Here is a 21,462-nt window from a genome sequence, read left to right as displayed (position 1 = left end):
GACCTAAGCAATTCTTTATTAACCTAAATAAATTCTATACATCTCATACGCTTCTGTTTGAAGTGTCCAGTGTTGTATTGACATTGCTGGTCTGTAATTTCTGTCCTGAAGAAAGCAGTTGAGCTGATGTCCCTGGTGCCCAAACAATGTAACGACATGATGAATCTTGGACGATTGCAGGGCTACGAGGTAAACTCACCTCTCATCGAGAACAGAAAAACACTGCATGAAAATAAACTGCTAATTTGTATTTATTGTAACTGTAATTATTATAATTACAAATGTAATTGCAAAGGTGAATAACTTTTGCCTGACTGGCAGAAGCAATAAATGCTTCAAAATACACTGACAGTTATTATTTCGCAAATCAGCATGATGCATCTAATAGTATAATTATATAGTACTATTATAATGCGAACATCAGGTTTATATTGGAAGCATAGTGAAAACTTGATTCTCTATAAACTGGAAGCGCTAAAGCACAACTTAGAATATTCACTAACAAAGGACCAATCAGCTGTAAGCTTTAAGGCTAGACTTCAGTAACACAGCAGTAATAGTAACATTAAAAGGATAGTTCACCCAAAAATGAAAATTCGGTCATCATTTACTCACCCTCTAGTTGTTCCAAACATGTATGAGTTTCTTACTTCTGTTGAACACGAAAGAAGATATTTTGAAGAATGGCTTCAATGGCTACCATCAACTGTCTGGTTACCAACATTCTTCAAAATATCTTCTTTTGTGTTCAATAGAAGAAAGAAATGAAGTAAATGATGACAGAATTTAAATTTTTGGGTGAACTATCCTTTTAACATACTTTATTTACAACAGAAATCCATTAGTAAAATGTGAGTTTAGAATAAATTCTTTGACACATGTAAATATTGCTACAAAAGTGTATACATATGTTTAGAAACAAAACAGTGATGAAATGTGGCGTCCGTCAACTAAACTGACTTTGAACTGTTATGAACTTTGTGCTGAGCAGCACATGATGTAATAGACTAACAAATGAATGAAGTTCCAAATAATTGGTGCAGAAAACTGCTGTTATTTTAAATCGAGAGAATTTTCTGAAAAATTGCACAAACTGCATCCAAAAAGAGTAAACTGCTACCTAAAGATGGCATATAAAGTCACAAAGACACACAGGCCATGTACACACTGCAGCTAAATGCAGTCTACAACCGCTCCTAAAAAATTCAGGTATCTTGACTTGATCTAGATTCTAGAAGATCACAGAAACAGAAGTGCGTGCTCGGATGATTGCTTAGGATTGCTTGTGTTTCTTTGCACAGGGGAAGTTGACAGCTCAGGGAAAGTTATTGCAGCAGGACACGTTCTTTGTGACAGAGCAGGACTCTGGCGTTCTGTCCCGCAGTAAAGAGCGCAGAGTGTTCCTCTTCGAACAGATCGTCATCTTCAGCGAGCTGCTTCGGAAAGGCTCGTCTACACCAGGGTACCAGTTTAAAAAGAGCATCAAGGTACATTCACTCCGCACAAGTTGATCCAAGTTGAGTTAATAGATTTATACATCATCTGAAAGCTGAATAAATAAGCTTTCCATTGATGTATGGTTTGTTCGGATAGGACAATATTTTGCCAAGAGACAACTATTAGAAAATCTGCAATCTGAGGTTGCAAACATTGAGAACTTTAAACACCTTTAAAGTTGCTGCATCCACTCACAAAAATAATTTTTGTATATTTACGGTAGGAAATGTACAAAATATCTTCACCGAATATGATCTTTACTTAATATCCTAATGATTTTTGGCATAAAAGAAAAAGCAATAATTTTGACCCATACAATGTATTGTTGGCTATTCCCACAAATATACCCCTGTGACTTGTGACTGGTTTTGTGATCCAGGGTCACAAATAAGTCTTTTTTTATGTTGTGTAACTGTTTTTGTGTGTGTGTTGACCTTTGCAGGTGAACTTCTTGAGCTTGGAGGAACATGCGGACAGTGACCCCTGTAAGTTTGTTCTGTTATGTCGTGGTTCATCTGAACGACTGACGCTACAGGCCGCTAACATCGACATCAAGAAAGAGTGGGTCCAAAGCATCCAAAAACTACTGGACATGCAGATCAATTTCCTCACCGGTGAGCGCATTATAAAAGGGTTCAGGGCGTGGAATTTGTATCTTGGTAGTGTCTGGTTTATGAACAAAAAACAAACAGATCTCAGTGCTGTTTATTTCCTTTACGTTTATTTTTTTATTTCCGGGATCGTTCATAACCTGCTGCTCATCTTTTTCTGATCAGCTCTTCAGAACCCACAGGAATACCACAAGAAAGAGAGTGGAGGATCTTTGACCAGGCAGCTGTCCAATAGCAGCCGTTCCTCATCCTCTCACCCCTCCACCCCCCTTAAACCCAACACCGCCCCCAATGGAAGCCCCGCCCACAAGCCCAATAAGCATGCAGAGGTGAGCATGATTCAAAAATAGTACACAAATCTACATGTAAACTAATAACTAGGGCTGTCAATCAGTTAGCTATTTTTTATAAGTTTTAAAGCAAATTATTTAATTAATATGGCAATTAATTAATCAAATTGATAGGATATCAATGTTTGCTGAAGAAAAGCACCCAAAATGAAGATTTTCCAAGACATAACATTATTGTGGCAGATGACAAAAAGTGGCTTTAGATAGGCTTATTGTTATTTTTATGTTGCTTTATGTCCATATCATTAAACATAAGGTGGTACTTCAAGCTTGAATTGCTCTGAATGTAGGTCAATTCCATCATGATAACAGGGATCACTGGAAAAGTAAAAAAAAAAAAAAAAAAAAAACACATAATAAATACAATTTTAAATTAGTCAGATTTGACATTACTGTTTCATCCTGCTTTCTAAACACTGCTCAGAAATCATGAGATTAATCACAAATTATTTTAAAAAAATTTAATAAAATAGATAACATGTCAACTTAATAGCAAGCAAACATTTTCCAGATAGTATTTTTCATATATTTATAATAAAAAAAAAAGTCAAAGTATTAATTGGTTTTTATTTATGAAAATATGTACGCTGCTGTTCAAAAGGCTGAGGGTCAATTAGATTTTGTAATGTTTTTGAAAGAAGCCTCTTAATTTATTCCTGTAATACAAAGCTTAATTTTTAGCATCATTACTCCAGTCTTCAGTGTCACATGATCCTTCAGAAATCATTGAAAAACGTAATACATTTATTTTCTGGATTTTTTGATGAACAGGAAGTTCAAAAGAACAGCTTTTTTTTGACAATTAATTTCATAGTGTCAGCCCAGATCTGGCCCACATCTGGTACACAGGCCCAGATGTGGGCCGGATCTGGGCCGACACTATGTTGCTGTCTGGGTTCTCACCACTCTCACACTTACCAAACGATCTGGACTCTGACGTCAAACTGACTTCCACAGCAAAAGCTCTAGTGTGAACGCACCCTAAACAACCTGTGTGACAGGAGACCAATTATCTCAATTGCATTCTGTGCTTAAATAGGATTGTGTATTATCTAACAAATTCAATTAGTTTCCCAGACCTTTTTAATTAGCGTCTCATCTAGGCCAGATAGATGTAATTAAACATAATTAGATCACAGTACACTAGTCTCTGCAGTGTGTATGCGTCTCCTCGCTGAGCTGAATGTGTCCGTGCTGCAGTGCTGTGAAGTTCCAGTCTAATTGTCTTTGAGGGGAGGAGAGGTGCCTGCTAGTTATTCTTAGTGGGGAGAATGGCCTAGTTTTCCAGCTCTGCCCGTGTTCCGTACCTGTTTCTCTTCTCTCTGCAGGGTCTCTTTCTTCCGTTCTACTTTCTCTCGTTCATTCTTTTCTTCTCGCCGCAGTCTCTCTCTCTCTCTCTCTCTCTCTCTGGTGAGCTTGTAACTTGGCCTTGGCACACCCTGCATTCTGTGTCCCTAATAAATCACACTATCACTGAATACCAGACTGGAGGAGCCACTTGCTACTTTTTATTTTTAAGTGTCTCGAAGCTAAGCTTTTCACCCAGCTATTTATTTCTCATGCCAGTAGAAGGTCAAGGTTGGCACTGGCGGAGACAGTGAGGAACAGACTTTTGTTCTGATTTGTCCTGAAGCGCTCGGCCGTATGAAGAAGGACATATACGTTTTAAGTCCACATATTTAATTTGCATACATTACCAGTCAAATTGTTTTTATGTTTTTTTCTAATGTTCATCAAAGCTGCATTTATTTTATTAAAATTACAGTTTAAGATGAAATATTACAATTTAAAAGAACTTTTTAAATATATATTAAAATGTATTCCTGTGATGCAGTCTTCAGTGTCACATGATCCTTCAGAAATATAATGATGTAATATGCTGATTTGGTGCTTATCAATTATTATTGGTATTTAATTATTAATAACGGTTCTTGAAAACAGCTTAATATTTTTGTGAAACATTGAAATTATGTTACATAACATTGTCACTTTCAGCTTTGATCACAGGAATGCATTACAGTCTATTCAAATAGAAAACAGTTCTTTTAAATTGTAATAATATTTAGCAATACTGTTTTTTACTATATTTTTTAACCAAATAAATGCAGGTGAGTACAAGAGACTTTTTTCAACAACATCATAAAAACTCAAGTATTCCAAACTTTTGACCAGTTGTGTATTCATCATGAGAATGTTTCATTTGTGTGTGTGTGGTTTTGTCCTCCAGGAGCTGGACGAGGGGGAGTGTAACGGCCTGTCTTCGGTGCTAGTGCAGCAGGATTACAATGCCGTGAAGGAGGACGAGATCTGCGTGGTGGTTGGTGAGACGGTGCAGATCCTGGCGTCCAATCAGCAGAACATGTGCCTGGTTTACCGACCTGCAAACAGCCAATCACCTGCTGCAGAGGGCTGGGTACCGGGTCACGTGCTATCCTCGACTCGGTAAAGCCACGCCCCCTCAACGCCTCGAAATAAAACCACTACTCACATTCACCCTTCAGTTTCACCAGCCTACTCTGGGAAAGCTTGCTGATACATGCCACTCAACCTCCTGTTAAGCTACTGTTGGACAGAACAGGAAGTCCCGCCCCTTTCCCTTCTGCCGTACAGGACTACAGATGCACGCTATGAAAAATGGTGCGACATCACCTCCCATAGTCGATATGGGCAAAAAAAAAAAAGAAAACAATAGAAAAAAGGAAGTTCAAGAAAATATATTATATTGCTAATAATTTAAAAAAATGATTGTGTTGTATAGAGAGGAAACTGAGGTGAATTTGTCAGTGAATTACGTGTGGATGTGTATGGATCTTAACGTCATCCTTTCTCATCAACACGCTCCATTACGCGCAACAGACTGTTTTCAAATGGGGCTCCCCCTTTTTCCCCGTCTGTCTATGCCAAGTCATTTGCACACTGTGTATATTTTCTTTTACTGAGATTTTTATTTTTGGAAAGGTTTTTTTCCCCCAAGTGTCTTATTTTTACAGCTGTTAGGCGTGGCAGATTTATTCTTTTCTTTTAGTTCTGTCAACCAGTTCAGTGTTCTGTACAAAGTATTCTGCACTTTTCCAACAAATAGTATCGCAATGACGACAAGTTGTGCAATATCACAATCGTCACAATGCTCATAACTGTACTTGTAACTAAAGATTTAAATGTATTATTCTGTATCATTTTAAATTTGTACATAATATTTTTGACATTGCCATAATAGATACACAGCAGAGGAAAACGGTCCCTCTATTCCTGTCAGGCTCTAAAAAACCAACACAAAAAAAAAACGAAATCCTGGTAGTCAGCACTGCCTCCAAAACCTGACCCTCTGATTTTTACATTTGACATCATCAGATTTAGTATGTAATAAGTTATCATCTGAATCATATCAGACCAGATGTTTACTCAAATTAGTCAATTAAAAATGGATGTTGTTGATTTCTGAAGAGTAGTTTCTGCTGTCAGCGTTCAGATCTCAGAAATACGTGTAAATAAACATAAAAAAAAAATTCTAGCAGGTATTTCACTTGTTAAACTCTGGAATGTTGTTCATAATAAAGCTGGCAATTTTTCATCTTGGACATAATGTGTTCTGTATCATTTGTTTATCTGTGCATCTTTCATCTGAACAGTATTGTGCTTTAAATGTAAATATAAAAAGTAAATATTTAAAAACAATATTCATGCAATCAACATCAAGCATATACAAATCGTCTCAATGTTACAGTATTGTATGTATGTATGTACAGTGAGTTCTTCCAATTACATGCACTATGATACACATGAACAGTATAACAAAGTGTGACTGACTGAACTGTTTCTGATGAATCAGTCTGAAAGCAGACCAATGGTACAACAATATGAAATATGAACAACACACAAACATTGGGCTACTGCTGTCATTCACGGTAGTATTTTAATTATATATTTTAATACTGTATTAAATGAATGGTTAGGGTTTGATTTAGCGTTAGTTGCATGCAGTTATGCATAATGTAGGCCAAAGTTATTATAGTCACTACATGTAACGTGTAAAATAGTTCTACATATAAAGAAAGTTTTATGCTTAGAAACGTGTTTGAAATAATACTGACATGAGATGAAGATTGATATCAGCAACACAATTTATTCTAATTTATTTGACTTTATTTGGGATGAAAGATTATTTTGGTTTGTCAGGGGAGCTTGGCATGATCACATGACTAGTCGAATGCTCTCGTTATCTCAGCTGTTATTAGAAACTTTATTCTAATAACAATAAAAAGTTCACGTATTAATTTAATCCTGGATAAGCATTTCATTAGGAAGTGAAAACTTTCCCGTTTTTGTGATGCGGCATCCAAACCACTAGGTGTCAGTTTAAACTCAAGATGGCTGACATTCATCCAAACTAAGTCGCTTTAATAATAATCATAAAACAATCTCTGTCCGAACCACCCTGGAACCACCAGGCATACAGCAGCACCTATGCACAATAATACAGTTATAGAATAACAGGCCACATATTCTTTATGTAGTTATATCTAACTCTCAAAAATACATAATTAAAAAAGATTGGGGATTATTTATTTTAAGTAAAAAGAAACAGTAAGATTTCTTTATCATTTGGGTTAATAATTCATGCATCAGATGGTTAAATAGGCTACAAGACAAAACTATGAAATATTTACTGTTACCTCAACAGAAAACAAAGAGATGTGTGCCCACTTCTATCCATTTAGCGATTGTCTGTGGATATTATAAAATCCACAGGATCTGCTATAGGATCTCTCTTCATTGTTAATGAGATTGGAGATTGATGAAAGTTACAAAATTGGTAACACTTTATTTTGCAATGACCCTGTTACTATGTAGCTACTTACTATGTAACAGCAAATGCACAAATAACCCTGAACCAAACCCTAAACCTAATTATATAATAAATACATGTTGTTAATTAATGTTAATACTATTAATTAATACTAATAATTATTTGTATAATCACACTGTAGCAAAGGCACCCTAAAATAAAGCATAACCCATGCTTTTTTCTCTCTCTCTTTTTTTCACCATTTAGTAATGCTACAATAGGTTACTTTATTTTAAGGTGACGTAGTATTGTACTTACTCAAGTAAGTACTGAGTAATATTAATTAACTACATGTACTTATTACAGAGTTGCGGTTAGGGTTTGGTTTAGGGTTACTTGTAATTATGCATGATTTGAAAACACTGCGTTACAATGTTATTGATGTAAATGATTTCCTAAAACTAATTCATAAAAAGAACAAAACACTCACACCCTAAAATTAAAAAAGCAGATACTCGGCAGCAAACAGATTGAAGTACCGTTTGGTGCCGCTAAAAGCGTAGAAAGACTTCACCTTTAAATGTACCTGTAGTAAATAAAATGACCATGAGGGGGCAGCAACACTTTAATGCTTAAGAATGTAAATTATATTTAAAGAGTCAAGATTAAGCAAGTTTTAATAGAAGCCATTTCTTTCAAATTTTCAGCACGCAGTGTAAAATTATTATATAAAAATGCTCTAAACATTATGTATCACTTGCTTTTATTTGCTGTAATATTTCTGGGTGTATTGGATACAATATTACACACATAAATAATAAAATATCAAGATTTTATTTTTAAATATGAGAAAAAGACACCTCTGAGTTGTTATCCTCGTGTAAGCTAACTCTCAATCCCTCACTGAGTAATGGTTTAGGCATTTTACTTCCCTCCTGCCTGTCAATTTAGTTGTCATTGAAAAAATAATAATGATGTAAATATTTCATAAAGTGAACCTTGAAAAGTCAGAGCAAAGTCTAGTACACTTCAAAAGAAATACTTCCTTTACAACACAAGTTTGTACATGTGAAATTGAATGTACCACGGGTACAACGTGACAGGAATCACCATGTCAATCTGTTGCTCAAGAGTTTTGCACTCATCCAAGTGGCTTCAGAAGCGAACATGAACTGTTGGGCAACAGAACCGCATACTTGACTAGAATTATTGCTGTAATACATAGTGCACTGCAACGGAGACACTAAAATTGCTCTTTATCTACATTTGGTCTATTTGGTGTTGTATTAGTATCATTGACAATTTTTTATTATTATCTTGAAGTTTTTATTTTACATTTTCATTTTAGTTAAGGTTTTAGTAATTCTTCTGTTTTTTTTGTCATTTTTATTTGTTTTTTTATTTAGATTTTATTTCAGTTTTAGTTATTTTAGTACATCAAGGTAAACTAAATGAAAATGAGAACTATTGCCTTGCTAGCTGAAATACATATTTCTTTCTGTCAGTTATCTTTTGTTTTATTAATTTTTTATGGTTTTATTTTTTGCTTTAGTTATCTATATAACTCCAGGTCTATTACAATGGTATATGCAGTGTAAAAATGTTTATGATTTTTGAAAAGAAAGAAAGAACACTGATGGAAGTCAATATGTGGGTGGTTTGGCAACAGGTGTATTTACATAAATTAGCATTTCTGGTTAATTCTGTCATTTGCTTTCAGCCTGGCCCAAAAGGGCCATGTAAATCCACTCATTTTATGTCTGTTAATTAACAAATATATAAAAATGGAGGAGTAGATTTCCCCCCCCAAAAAACTTTTTGATCAAGGTTTGGACGAATGCCCAGACATCAATATTAAATTAATATAATAAAAAAACAGCGGAAGGTAGCATATTAAAAAAATAATAATACCGGAAAACATGTTTTTAAAGAACACTCTTTCTGCTCGATGCGACTCTTGATTGCCATAGCAGAGTTAGTGAGTCATCCTTTGTATCTGCAAAATCAATGTCACCAGTTCATGAACAGAGGATCTTTGTTTCCATCTCTCTCTCCTCTGGAAAAATGACGGGTGTTCTTTAAGAGTTTGAAGGGAAAGCAGAGATTCAGTGCACATAGCGCTCTGTTGGACTTTTTAGATTGTTCGCAAATTCTTATTAAACAGTGCGACCCAGACGATGTAAACATCTCAGCTGTAAAAATCTGTTATAATATTTCAGCTCAGTTGATATTTATTTGGAATGATGACACACTTCCACCTTCTACCCTAGAAGACCTCACGGTATTTCACAGAAACAGGTTTGTGGGTAGGGACCCTCGGGCGTTTAAGGCAAAATGATTTGAATTAGGAGTCCTCATTTTGATTAGAAAAAGAGATTGACGGGAGATGGCTGGTGTCAGGCTCGAGGGATGAACTGTAGGTTGATGGGTTGGGAGGGAATGAGCAGTGTTCGGGTTTTGGGCTGTATCGACGGGGACCCCTCCTCTGTTCGGACCTCATAATGTTGCATCAGCTGTGGGGCAAAAGGGTCAAGGGTTAAATTAATAATAAAGAGTGATAGCGATAGTTAAATGTAGTATAAATATAATGGGTGTGCAATTGAAGCAGCAGATAGTGTGAAAGCATCATACTCACTCTACTCAGAGCAAAGTACATCTCCAGCTCTGCTACCCTCTTCCCCACACAGGCTCGCACACCAACCCCGAACGGGACAGAACTGTAGGGGTGATGCTGAGAGCGAGACGGGCTGGCCCTCAGCCAGCGGTCTGGAACAAAACGCTCCGGATCAGGGAAATTATTCTCATCGTGACTAACAGCGTAATGACAGAGATGAAACTGTGTCTGAGGAAAAATAGAGAGAAAACACACAAAGACTGGAATTAGGCTATTAAATGTTTAATTAAATGGAGATATTTAATGAGAGATTTGATATTTTTGAGCTGTGTGTGTGTGTGTGTGTGTGTGTGTGTGTGTGTGTGTGTGTGTGTGTGTGTGTGTGTGTGTGTGTGGGTACCTTCTTAGGGAACCAATAATTATCCAAGATTACTTCCGAATCCACAGCCAGACGTCCATTACCAGGGACAACAGGATACATTCTATGATTAAAATGCATCATATTGTGAGAAATTTCATTTGTAACTGAGCATCTTGTAAGTAAAGTTTATTTTTTAACAAGATCGCTGAACATTTCAGTCCAGCCTGAAAAGTTTTAGTGGCACATTTCAAGGCAGACTGCATTGTAAACCCACCACATGATGCAGACTTTAAATAGGGACTTTTATGTGAAAACAGGCCAGCACCAACTGAACTGGACTTGACTGGAACCCACAGTTCAGCAGTGGTCGACCGAAACATAGACCAATATTTGGCAGCTACAACGTAACAAACCAAAAAGAATCCATAACAGAATTCCTCTAGAAATATTTCTAGAAGGCATCTTTCCAAGATAAATGTTCCCTGTATCACAGCAAAAACATTTATCATTCCAACTCTGCTTTCCAACTGCTTTAGGGCTGTTTTTCAGTGCTGACAACTTACGATACTGACTGTTAACTCTTCCCGCCAGCGCTTTTGAAAAAAGCTGCCAGCCACCGGCAGCATTTTTTTATATCATTTTCAAAAAAGTTTCATGGCCCCCAGAATATTTTGTTGTATGAATATCTGAACATGCAATACATCAGAAAGAACAGACCCTCTGCTCTTATCAAAAACAAAACAGTTTTATTCTAGCTTCATGCATTCCTTTTTTATCAACACTTGAATGTGGGAGTTTCATAAAAAAGCAACTTTGAGCAAAAAGCTGAGAAAAATGCATTTCGTCAAAGAGTAAATCTGGATGGGATTCAGAACGATGATCAAAACACAGAGATCGAGTCCATCAACACCCCAAAGCTTCACAGTCCTATAGCTCATCGACATTTCATTCAGTAACGTTAGGCAGTTTTGATTTATATGCTGTTTATTGATAATGATCGTGTTATTTTACATATGCTTCTGTTTACATATGATAGCCCTTGTTTCTGCTTCTTCTTCGCCTGTGTTTTGAACAGGAGATTCAGTAATCCTTCAGTAGATGCGTAATAGCAATTTAAAATATCGTAATATTAACATAAATCATTACTATGGTCACTCTTTAAGTCTGTCTGTGGTTTTTGCACATTTTAAACCAATGAGAAGTATTAAAAAGAGCTTGTGACCAAATCTCATAACTCCATTGCCTCCTCAAACTGTCCGTCAAACCTCATAACTCCGCCCCATCTCTATCGTGAATGAAGTGCCACAAGCAGTTTGGAGCATCTCTGCTTATTTACGATGCAAGGCCAGGGTAAATAAAGGTCACTGTCTCAAAGAGCATGCACAGAGTCCAAATTAAAACAATTCCCCATCGTCCAAATTAAACAATTCCCCATCGTAAGTACACATTGATGGCCCAAGACACGAAACGAGCGGTTTGTGTGAGAAAACTAACAGTATTTATATCGTTTTTACCTCTTGAACACAGCTGCGTCCAAATTATCTGAGAGCGCGGGCGGATACACTAGATGTCGCATTGGCTACGGTTTCGCAGTAGCCAATGCGACATCTAGTGTATATATCTATACCCGCCCGCGCTCTCAGACAAACCGCTCGTTTCGTGTCTTGGGCCATCAATGTGTACTTACGATGGGGAATTGTTTAATTTGGACGACGGGGAATTGTTTTAATTTGGACTCTGTGCATGCTCTTTGAGACAGTGACCATCGACCTGCATTATATGACTGACAGACAAGAACGGTTTGACCTAAAAATATCAAAATTGAAACTACTACGGAAAAAACACACCTACATCTTGGATGCCCTTGAGGTAAGCTAAAACATACCAAAATTTAATTTCAAAGTGAACTATCCCTTTAAGATGATGAAAACAAGATGTGAGGATCGACTGCCCTAAGATGTAGCCGTTCTAATGATACAAAATGATACTGGACAAAAACTTAATTCATTTGAGCTTGATTTTGGTAATGTGTTAATAATATAATGACACATGCAAGTATATGATCACATATAAAGCCACAATATCAGATTTGACATAACTGTTTTAAATTATGAAGAAATTTTTTTTTTTTTATCCTGTTTTGGTCATACAGTTTGGGTGTGGGGAAAACATGTGCTAACATGTGCTTTTGCCTGTCACAATATGAGGTAAAGGCCCTGTCCCTGGCCTTACCACATATCACAATAGTGAAAACACGGAAAACAGGAAATTTCCATCAAGGGCGGCGGGGAAGCATTGTCTTACAATTGCCGGCAGGGAAAGAGTTAACTAAAGCTAACCCACACTCATATCCAAAGACTGAGTATCAAGTTCATTGTAAGTTGATTGTTTCTCCAGAAGAAGTCTCTGTGTTTAATCACTGTGGAGGAGATTATTGATGTTGGACTGTTTAAATAAGGGCTGTGCAAAGGTTATTGTGCTCAGCATAAACCGAATAATGTTCAGCCACTCCTGCATAATGTAGAAAACAGCTAGTCTCTTTCACCCCTTTCAAGATGCATGAACAATAAATTAGTACTGTTTTCCCCACAAAAAGTGTTTGGGGCTGGACTATTGCACATTTCCCCTACCTGAGAATTTCTTTGATGACAGCCTTCATGTAGGGCATCCTGGTCAGGTGTTCAGCGTTCGGCTGCTCTTTATTAGGACAAACAGATGTGATCTCGTTATACAGGCGGTTCTGTGCCTCTGCATCACGTGCAAGGTGGTACAAGGTCCATGATAGCGTGTTAGACGTCTGTCAAGGACAAAGAAAAAACAAGGATTGACAATCTTATCCAATAATGCACTCATAGATCTCAGCTGATGTTATGATAGAGACACCTGATTGGCTAAGTTAATTATGTCCAGAGGGCGAGAGTGGGCTAGAGTGCTCTCTTATAAAAATGGAAAACTTATGCATTTTGGCCGTTCATTTACATTTACACCCGTTTTTTTCGTTTTTTTTTGTGTGAAAATTATACCGTTATCGTCTACGTGTAAACTACAAAAACACAAATTTGTGAAACCGGTGGCATCATGCGAATAGAGAGCCTAAGTCCCGCCCCTCCGCTTCCGGCTCATGGGACCTTATTTCGGAAAAAATATGTATGGTAGTCAATGGCGAGAGACAACTTATCTTTTTATTCCGTCTGAACTGACAAACATCATATGTGTAATTTAGGGCACATAATTATGAAAGTCAAGAAAGTCGCAGTTTGTCATAAAACAGAAGAGTAACATTTAGTTTTATGTGAAAATCGCTCAATGAACTACATCTCTCGTCTCGCACTATGTACGTCACCAACATGGCATGACGGCGTAGCGTTACGATTATAACGTAAGACTATAGAAAAAATGACAGACGTTAGCTCAGTAAAGTTAGCTTCATTCATTGAGAGAAAAGGTATGACATCACATGTGCGCCTTTTGGGTTTGTAGTCTTTGTAATGACGTATTTTCACAGTCTTATACCTCAACAGTTTTACATCAAACTGCGACTTTCTTGACTTTAAAAGGTATCTTTTAAATTGACAAACATCATATGTGTAATTCAGGGCACAATTCAAATGAGATCAAAATATTTGTTGTCTCTCGCCATTGACTACCATACAATATTTTTCCAAAATAAGGTCCCATGGTGGTCCACCGGAAGGGGAGGGACTTAGGCTCTCTATGTGTCTTACGAGTTCAGTCTATAGGCGCGTAGTGTTTCTTTGCAAAGTGACATCGCCAACTACTGGCCTGGCATGATACAGCATTTTTAATCCTTTTTGCGGATCCATGTGAACGGGGATCGTTTTGACAACATTGTCGTCTGTACGTGAAAAACATAAAGGAAAAACTTTTTAGTACATTGTTGTAGTGTAAATGTACCCTGAATCATCAGCTATGTGTCGCTGAAACAGATCAGACATCAGCAAAGAATGCTGCTATACAGGTTATCAACCCTGTCTGTTGCTAAAAGTAGGACACAATTTAGCAGATAGCTCTGGAAATCCGATAAACGGTAGCCTTGACAGACATTTACACAGAGATTAGGAGCATAGTACAGCATGTTAAAGGTCATTATTGTATCAGTTAGGGATGGGCAGGATGGTCAACACCTTCTTGTTGTAAGTTCATGGTTAATGTGATTAATGTGAATTACACCTGGGGTTACTCAGCAAGGACACCTTTGTGAACTCACCTTGACCCCAACTGATTAAAAGTAACTACAAAGATGGATCAAAAGTGAAGTACACGTTTCCAAATGCGTGAACACCACTAAGAAATCGGATCTGATTCTGGAGGCCTTCCTTGAGAACGACTAGTTACTCAGACAATCCACCTTATTGTACACTTTTAGTGCACTTCAAATCTTAACAGTATATTTTTAATAACTTTACTTACAGACAATATCATTTTAATTAAATAAAAGGCCACTTAAGGGTCTTGAAGAGGTTACACTTTCATGACTATGTTTCTCAACACGCTTAAGTACAGGTTGTAATAATGTCAAATTAAAAGCTTTGCTTTAAAGTACATTTTAAATCATTATGTTTTAATAGTCTTTTGTCAGACTTTAAAAAAAGTACACTTGTTTTGATGTGTTGACTAACATGCTAACACATGTTAAGTACATTATTATCATTTTAACTGTATGCTTAATTTGATATTACATTTGTTAACATTTTAAATGTACTAAATTATTATGCGTTACTACATGTAATCACTATAGTAATAACAGTAAATTATGCATAATTACAAGTAACTAACCTTAAACCAAACCCTAACTCTATACTAAGTACGTGTGGTTAATTAAAATTACTCAATACTTATTTGAGTAAGTACAATGTAACAACATCACCTTAAAATAAAGTGTAACCAAATATATTTAAGTTTACCATAATGCTTGTCAGTACATTCAGCATTTTAACCATATTTCGAAGACAACAGAAATCATTGTGAAATGACATATAAAGATGTACTTAGGTCCTACTTAATGGAGTCAAAAAACACTGTAAAATTCAGCTAATTGCATACAATTTTAAACTATAATACATTTTAATTTAAGTGTCTGAAAAAAATATTTTTGAAAATTATTTCTGTAATAAGCACAAGTATGCTAGTGTACTTTTTCACAAGGGAAGTATCACCTAGGGATGCTCCAATATTAAAATGCTGGTATGGTTAATAAATAGTTTCATTCAGTTTCAAGTTTGTGCCTGTGTGTTTGTCTCTTGTTTCTTATTTTTACAGGAACTTAATTTCTCTCTCGTTTTCGACAGGTAGAGAAAGAAAGCACTCCATTATCACAACAACTGAACCAGTGGTGCAGGTTATTGTTTCTGTAACATAATTAACTTCTGAATAATAAGTCCTCAACTGAATATAACTTTTGACTAATAGCAAATCATATTGTTTAATCTACTTCCTGTCTGACTGGTTCCAAATAAACATATTCTTACTGTGTCCACGCCTCCCAGCAGAAGTTCAGTGAGGCTGATGTACACCTCTCCTAAGCTGAGTTTATCGCTGGACAACAGGTAGGTGAGATACATGCCCTCCACTTCCTCTCCACGCTCAACCTGATCATGGATCTGCTTCACCTTCTTATCAATCAGATGTCGGGCTGGACAAAAGAACAACAGACACAGACAGCAAGGGCAATCAGTTATGCTGTTGTTTCAAAAAATGATTTATGTCCAGCAACTCCACCATATCAGATATATGTCAGACAGAGACTACATGTGCCCCGAAATCAGACAAAAGTTATTGAAATAGCTCAACACAACAAATGTTTCAAGTGGTTTCCACAAATTCAACTGAAAATGCATATTTTAATGACTTCTGCAGTCTCAAAATGTAGTACTTAGTAGAACACACTTTTGCTGTTATGACCTGCTGCAAATGAGATGTATAACCAGACATCAGCTTCTGGCAGCGTTTCAGAGGAATCTCAGCCCATTCCTCATGAGTAATGGCCTCCAGTTCAGTAATACTCTTGGGATTGCGTGATGCAACCGCCTTCTTCAAATTCCACCAGAGATTTTCTTTGGGGTTCAAATCAGGTGACTGATGGCCAGTGTAGAACCTTCCAGAACTTCTTCAGCAAACAAGCCTTGGTGGAATTTGAGGTATGCTTGAGATCATTGTCCTGTTGGAAGATCCAATGATGCCCAAGTTTAAGCTTCCTCGCTGACGGCATGAAATTTAATTTTATTTATACAAAAATGAATCCATCTTGCCTTCCACATACTGCAGATTTCCAGTACCAGAGGATGCAAAGCAGCCCCAGAGCATCACCGAGCCCCACCATGCTTAACTGTAGGCAGAGTGTTCTTTTCAGCATGTGCTTCATTCTTCTTCCTCCAGACATATCGCTGATCCATAGGGCCGAAAAGTTCCAGTTTTGTTTCATCGCTCCACAGAACAGAATCCCAAAACTTCTGTGGCTTATTCATATGATTTTGAGCAAATTAGTGCCGACTTTTCTTGTGCTTTTGGGTAAGTAGTGGTGTACGGATCGGAGTTCTGGTATGCGTTAAGTACGTTCCTTACTGTGCGGCTGAAACCTCAGTGCCTGTTTCCACCAAGTCTTACTGCAGAACTTTTGCAGTCACTCAAGGATTTTTCTGAACCTGCCTTCTCAGAAATCTGGTTTCAGCCGTTGATAGCTTCCTTTTTCTGCCCCGTCCAGGTAGTGTAACCACTGTTCCTTTAACTTTGAACTTGCAAACTATGTTTCCAACTGTCTCTAGGAACATTTAGTGACTTTGCTATTTTTAAAATCCTGTTCCTTGTTTATGAAGGACAATGATATCTTCTCTTAACTTTTTGGACCATTGTGTACCATGTGTTCTAGCTCAAGCACACCTGGTGCAACTAATGAAGTCCTTGATTAGTTGCATCAATAGTGCTTGAGACAACACCTGTTTTTCCAGATTTGTGCTGTTGTGAGAGATTCTATTCAGGGGGCTGAATAATTTTGAGACTGCAGAAGTCATTAAAAGTGAAATTTCCAGTTGAATTTGAGGAAACCACTTGAAACATTTGTTGTGTTGAGCTTTCAATTACTTTGGTTTGATTTGCCTATTGCAAACAGCTTAAAGTCTGTACATTTTTCCAATAAACCTGATTTGCAATAATCATTTTGATTATATAAACACATATTTTTATGTTAAATAAAACTTTTTACATAAAAAACAGCAGTTTTAACAGGGGTGTGAAGACTTTTCATATCCACTGTATATTGTGCATCCCAAATGCAGACATTGAACTTCAGCATACCTACGTCATACAAGTCATCCCAAGCCTGGACAAACCGTTTCCAGAACGGGAAGATGTGACGGGTCCAGCGAGGGAAAAAAAGAACCGTCTCTGAGAGTGCCAACATGTCATTAACGGCAGATATGAACCGCAGAGTTTCTGTGGGAATCTCCTCTTGTAAACAGCCTAGCCTTGTTTCGAACAGGATAGAGGAGATTCCTGAATAATGTGAAAGACAAAAATCACTATGCTGCTATTTGCTCACATGTCACTGTGAATAGGATATTATATATCAGGATATTGTAACCCATCCACATCCATACAAACCCTCAAAGCCAAATTTGTAGAGCTCAGAGGCGAGGTCAGTGACGGTGGCCTGGTCTTGACTGCGCAGACGCAGGAGTTCCACGCGCTGTAGGAGATCAGACACAACCTCGTGAATGATGGGTGCGTATGCCGTTACTTCCTTCAGTTTAAGCATCTTAGGGTTCAGGGCACTACGAATACGATACCACTCAGGGCCTGTGCTGAAAGACAAAAATTTTTTTTTTTTTAAACCCCTTTACTCACCCCAAACTTTTGAACGGTAGTGTAGTTCACCCCAAAAATGTAACTTTTTGGGGACTGAAGCTGTCAAACTCCAAAATGACAAAAATCTTTTAAAGTCATAAGAGAGCTTTGTGCAAGGAACAAACCAAAAAAATATTTTGTTATTATTGAGATTTTAGTTTATGAGAGTCATGATGACAGAAATAGTTTAGGGTCAAATCTTTTCAATGAATCATCTGATGCGGTTCACAACACAACTGAATGATTTGTTCATGAATAGAACTGATCCAGGTCTCATCGGTGAATAATAATTTTTTGTACTATTTGGAGGATCGCTTGGAGGATGTGGTGCTAATGGACCACTTTTATCATACTTTATGGTGTTTTTGCATATATTTTCAAGCTTGAAAGCTCCATTCTCCTTTTGTGTTCCATGAAAGAAAGTCTAGAGAAAGACAATGTGTGAAGGGGAGAAGAGCTTACTCTACATGAATTCCATATGCTTGTCCTCTCATGTCTCTGTATTCTTTCCAGTGAGGCAGATCAGTACGGACTGGGTATCGTCCCTCCTGTCGGATCACCTGTGCGAGCAGTTCTGCCGTCGCCACATTTACCACATCAAACGGCCCAAAGCGTGAGCGCCAGATCGGACCATAGAGGCGCTTATGCTCCACCTGCATAATAGATGTGTGCGGGGGGGGGGGGGGGGGGGGGGGGGGGGGGGGGATCATTGTGTGTGTACATCAGCAAAGTTTCTCATACACATTTAGCTATTTAGCTACAAATAATACAGGGACAATCCCCCTGTATAATGCATGTCATTCTGTAAAATGTTTAAATAGCCATTTTTCATTTAATGCCGTGGTTCCCAACTCAGCAAATGCCCAAGGGGGCTTCAAGATTACTTAAAATAAATTTTAATGCTTGTTTTAAGACAAAATAATAATATTCTTTGGGAAACCAAAAAGGTTTCTTTTATGGCATCTCTGTGAAAATCTCAATTTGGAATCTTTATTTTTAAGAGTGCATGTGTGTGTGTCAGTCATTGTTTAGATGTAAATAAAAGTGATAAATTAGATCATCTTCATATAAATCGATTATATCTCCTCACGAGACTTGGACAAAACCACTCAAATAATATGGATGAACTTTTAAGTTTTTATTAACTGTCCTTTCAATGGAGGGATAGAAACTGCTCAGGTCTGAATATTAAACAGGCTTGTGGCTTTAGAATGACATGTGGGTTATTAATGTAATAGCTAACATTATTTTGCAACATTGTATTGGTACCACAATAGATGTCTTTTCTTTCCTTTTTTTAACGTAAGTTCTGTTCCTCCTATTTTTTTCATTCAATATCCAGTTGTTGATCATCTTTACAAAGATTTCAAGTACCTTCCAAATGTAAGGGAATGTTGAAATTACAAACAGGCATTTGCCCTGAACTCACACCATTAATTAAACCACCAGTTGACATGTTGAGCGCCACAAAGAAAGCAGTGTTTTGACAGAACAGTTTTCTGATTGGCCAAATCCTGTGGGTCGCACTCAGATTGCTGTTTACAGGGGCTGACACACAGAGATAAAGGGACATTTCACAGAAACTCTGTTACAGTGATTTGTATCTGGAAGTGGGAACGTTCCATCCGTGCAATGGCATTCAAAAAACAGCCGTTAAAGAAACTTTGTGTGCTCTGTAGTTTGACACAATAGTAATTCAGCTTAAATCAACCTTTGGAATACAAGCCTGAATACAACATCTGACCTATAACATTAATCTTTATGGCAAGCTGTTTTAACCTTTATTCCTTAAAATAACTACTAATTATATGTTACTACTACCTTTTAAATTCCTAGCAAGTAATCCAGACTATACTGGTACTTATTTATTTGCTACTAGAGACAAATTAAATATTAGGCACTATTGAATTAAATTATACAATAAGTACTTTTGTTTATGCCTTTATACCTACCAGTAACTATTCAAATAGTTTACTTTTTTTTAGACACGAAAATTTAAAAGATACAAACATTTTTTTTGAAGAATTGGAGAGAATCAATGACTTCTGACTAATTTGCTGGCATTTGTTGAACAAGACGTAATTGTGTAATTACTAATTAAGTAACTCTGATTAGGAGTAGCCTATTTTAAATGTCTATTTTAAAAATAATCTTATTACAAGCACTTATTTTTGGAATCTGGTAATCCATATTACATAGTCAGTTACTACACAGCAATGTTAATAGGTGATATCTAAAGCACAGAAGCCCATGAAATTATTAAATACTAGGACTGTCTAAATAATTTCTAGTATCTAGTGAAACTGGAAAAGTAACTACCGGTAATCACTTTTAGATTACTTACTAGTGGGAAAATATAAAGAGCCTACTAGTAACAAATTTAGATGGGTCTATTAGTTTGTTTTAAGGAATACATGTTAAAAGGGCTTTCCATAATGTTTTCTCGTTCTACGGATATCAGCTGTCTGCATCAGCATTAGACAGGATTTCCTGAGTCACCAAAATCAAAAGCCATTCTACAGAATTGGTTCAAAGTGGAAATGTCTTTAAAAAAAAGTGTCTTTTTTTCCACAAATGTTGTATGCATGCAAATTGTATAATATCAAGGTACACATTTCTAGTAATTGTGCAGTTATTTTGCTTTATGTAGGCTAATTTAATATATATATATATATATATATATATATATATATATATATATATATATATATATATAAATGAACATTCGATTTATTAATAACTGTTTACATATTAAAAACATCCCCCACAGAAACATCTGTTCACATTAAGCAGCTGTTTGAGCGAAACTACTTGCAAATTCAAAACAAATGCATACAAATTTTGCACACACACAATATATAAATATTTTACCTGCATTGCATGACTTTTATCAGCGTATCCTTTAACGAAGAGCCAGTAGACGGTAGTGGCCAGACTGGGTCCCGGTAGATCATCGATGGTTTTGTATTTTCCCGTCACAGCTGTTGCGCTCTGCAAGTCTACATCGCCTGTTTGAGACTTAATGGTTCGTGCGATCAATTCCTGAAATGGCGCATATCTTCTACCAACATGAGCTGCGATACGATCAGCTTTAACTAGCGCAGAAGACAACATGTTTGGCGTGTGTCTGTGTTGCAAAGGCGATATGAAACTGGTCGAACGCATACCAGCACATAGTTCATGTCAAAACACTGGGCGGGATTTCTTTTCAGCTGTGGCTCAAAAGCTAGTGAGCTGCCTATGTAGACAACATCTTGAAAAGCAGCAGGGTTTTTGGACATCATAGGCGCGTTATTTAGGTAGGTAGTTATAGTTCACTAGGTTTTGGGACAGCCCCAGCTCACAAACACAGAGTCTGACACAATGTAAGTACCTGTCAAAAA

The 21,462-nt window shown here is 36.9% G+C and overlaps 2 protein-coding genes across 4 annotated transcripts in view; one reads left to right on the top strand and one right to left on the bottom strand.

The window, feature by feature from the left end:
- Positions 1–9,146, top strand: part of kalrnb (kalirin RhoGEF kinase b) — an 84,859-nt gene extending 75,713 nt beyond the window's left edge. For all 3 annotated transcript variants that reach the window (XM_082137469.1, XM_082137470.1, XM_082137471.1), the window contains 5 exons: positions 112–189; positions 1,302–1,487; positions 1,940–2,111; positions 2,274–2,437; positions 4,686–9,146. In XM_082137469.1, the coding sequence (XP_081993595.1) occupies positions 112–189; positions 1,302–1,487; positions 1,940–2,111; positions 2,274–2,437; positions 4,686–4,904 (819 nt within the window). In that variant the 3' untranslated portion in view covers positions 4,905–9,146. The remainder of the gene's footprint in view (positions 1–111; positions 190–1,301; positions 1,488–1,939; positions 2,112–2,273; positions 2,438–4,685) is intronic.
- cyp27a2 (cytochrome P450 family 27 subfamily A member 2) lies at positions 8,608–21,381 on the bottom strand. The gene is made up of 9 exons (XM_082137473.1): positions 20,951–21,381; positions 18,542–18,732; positions 17,837–18,036; positions 17,531–17,728; positions 15,709–15,872; positions 12,850–13,016; positions 10,259–10,340; positions 9,880–10,086; positions 8,608–9,757 (listed from the first exon to the last, which is right to left on the bottom strand). Exons 1-9 carry the CDS (start codon positions 21,242–21,244, stop codon positions 9,641–9,643), a joined length of 1,620 nt encoding a protein of 539 aa, XP_081993599.1. The 5' UTR covers positions 21,245–21,381; the 3' UTR covers positions 8,608–9,640.
- Positions 21,382–21,462: the final 81 nt, after the last annotated feature.

The sequence above is a fragment of the Leuciscus leuciscus genome (assembly GCF_965113295.1).
Source record: "Leuciscus leuciscus genome assembly, chromosome: 14".
NCBI classification, from domain to species: domain Eukaryota; kingdom Metazoa; phylum Chordata; class Actinopteri; order Cypriniformes; family Leuciscidae; genus Leuciscus; species Leuciscus leuciscus.
The sequence above is the reverse complement of the archived record's forward strand: the minus strand, read 5'-3'. Positions and strand labels throughout refer to the sequence as shown.

Bases quoted from the DNA above. Each gene is read 5' to 3' on its own strand.
- cyp27a2 (XM_082137473.1), bottom strand. From the start codon at position 21,244: ATGCGTTCGACCAGTTTCATATCGCCTTTGCAACACAGACACACGCCA. The intron at 18,037-18,541 runs GTAAGCTCTTCT...TTTGTCTTTCAG, and splicing joins GCATATGGAATTCATGTAGA to CACAGGCCCTGAGTGGTATC. The intron at 10,341-12,849 runs GTAGGGGAAATG...TTTTAATCATAG, and splicing joins GTCATCAAAGAAATTCTCAG to AATGTATCCTGTTGTCCCTG.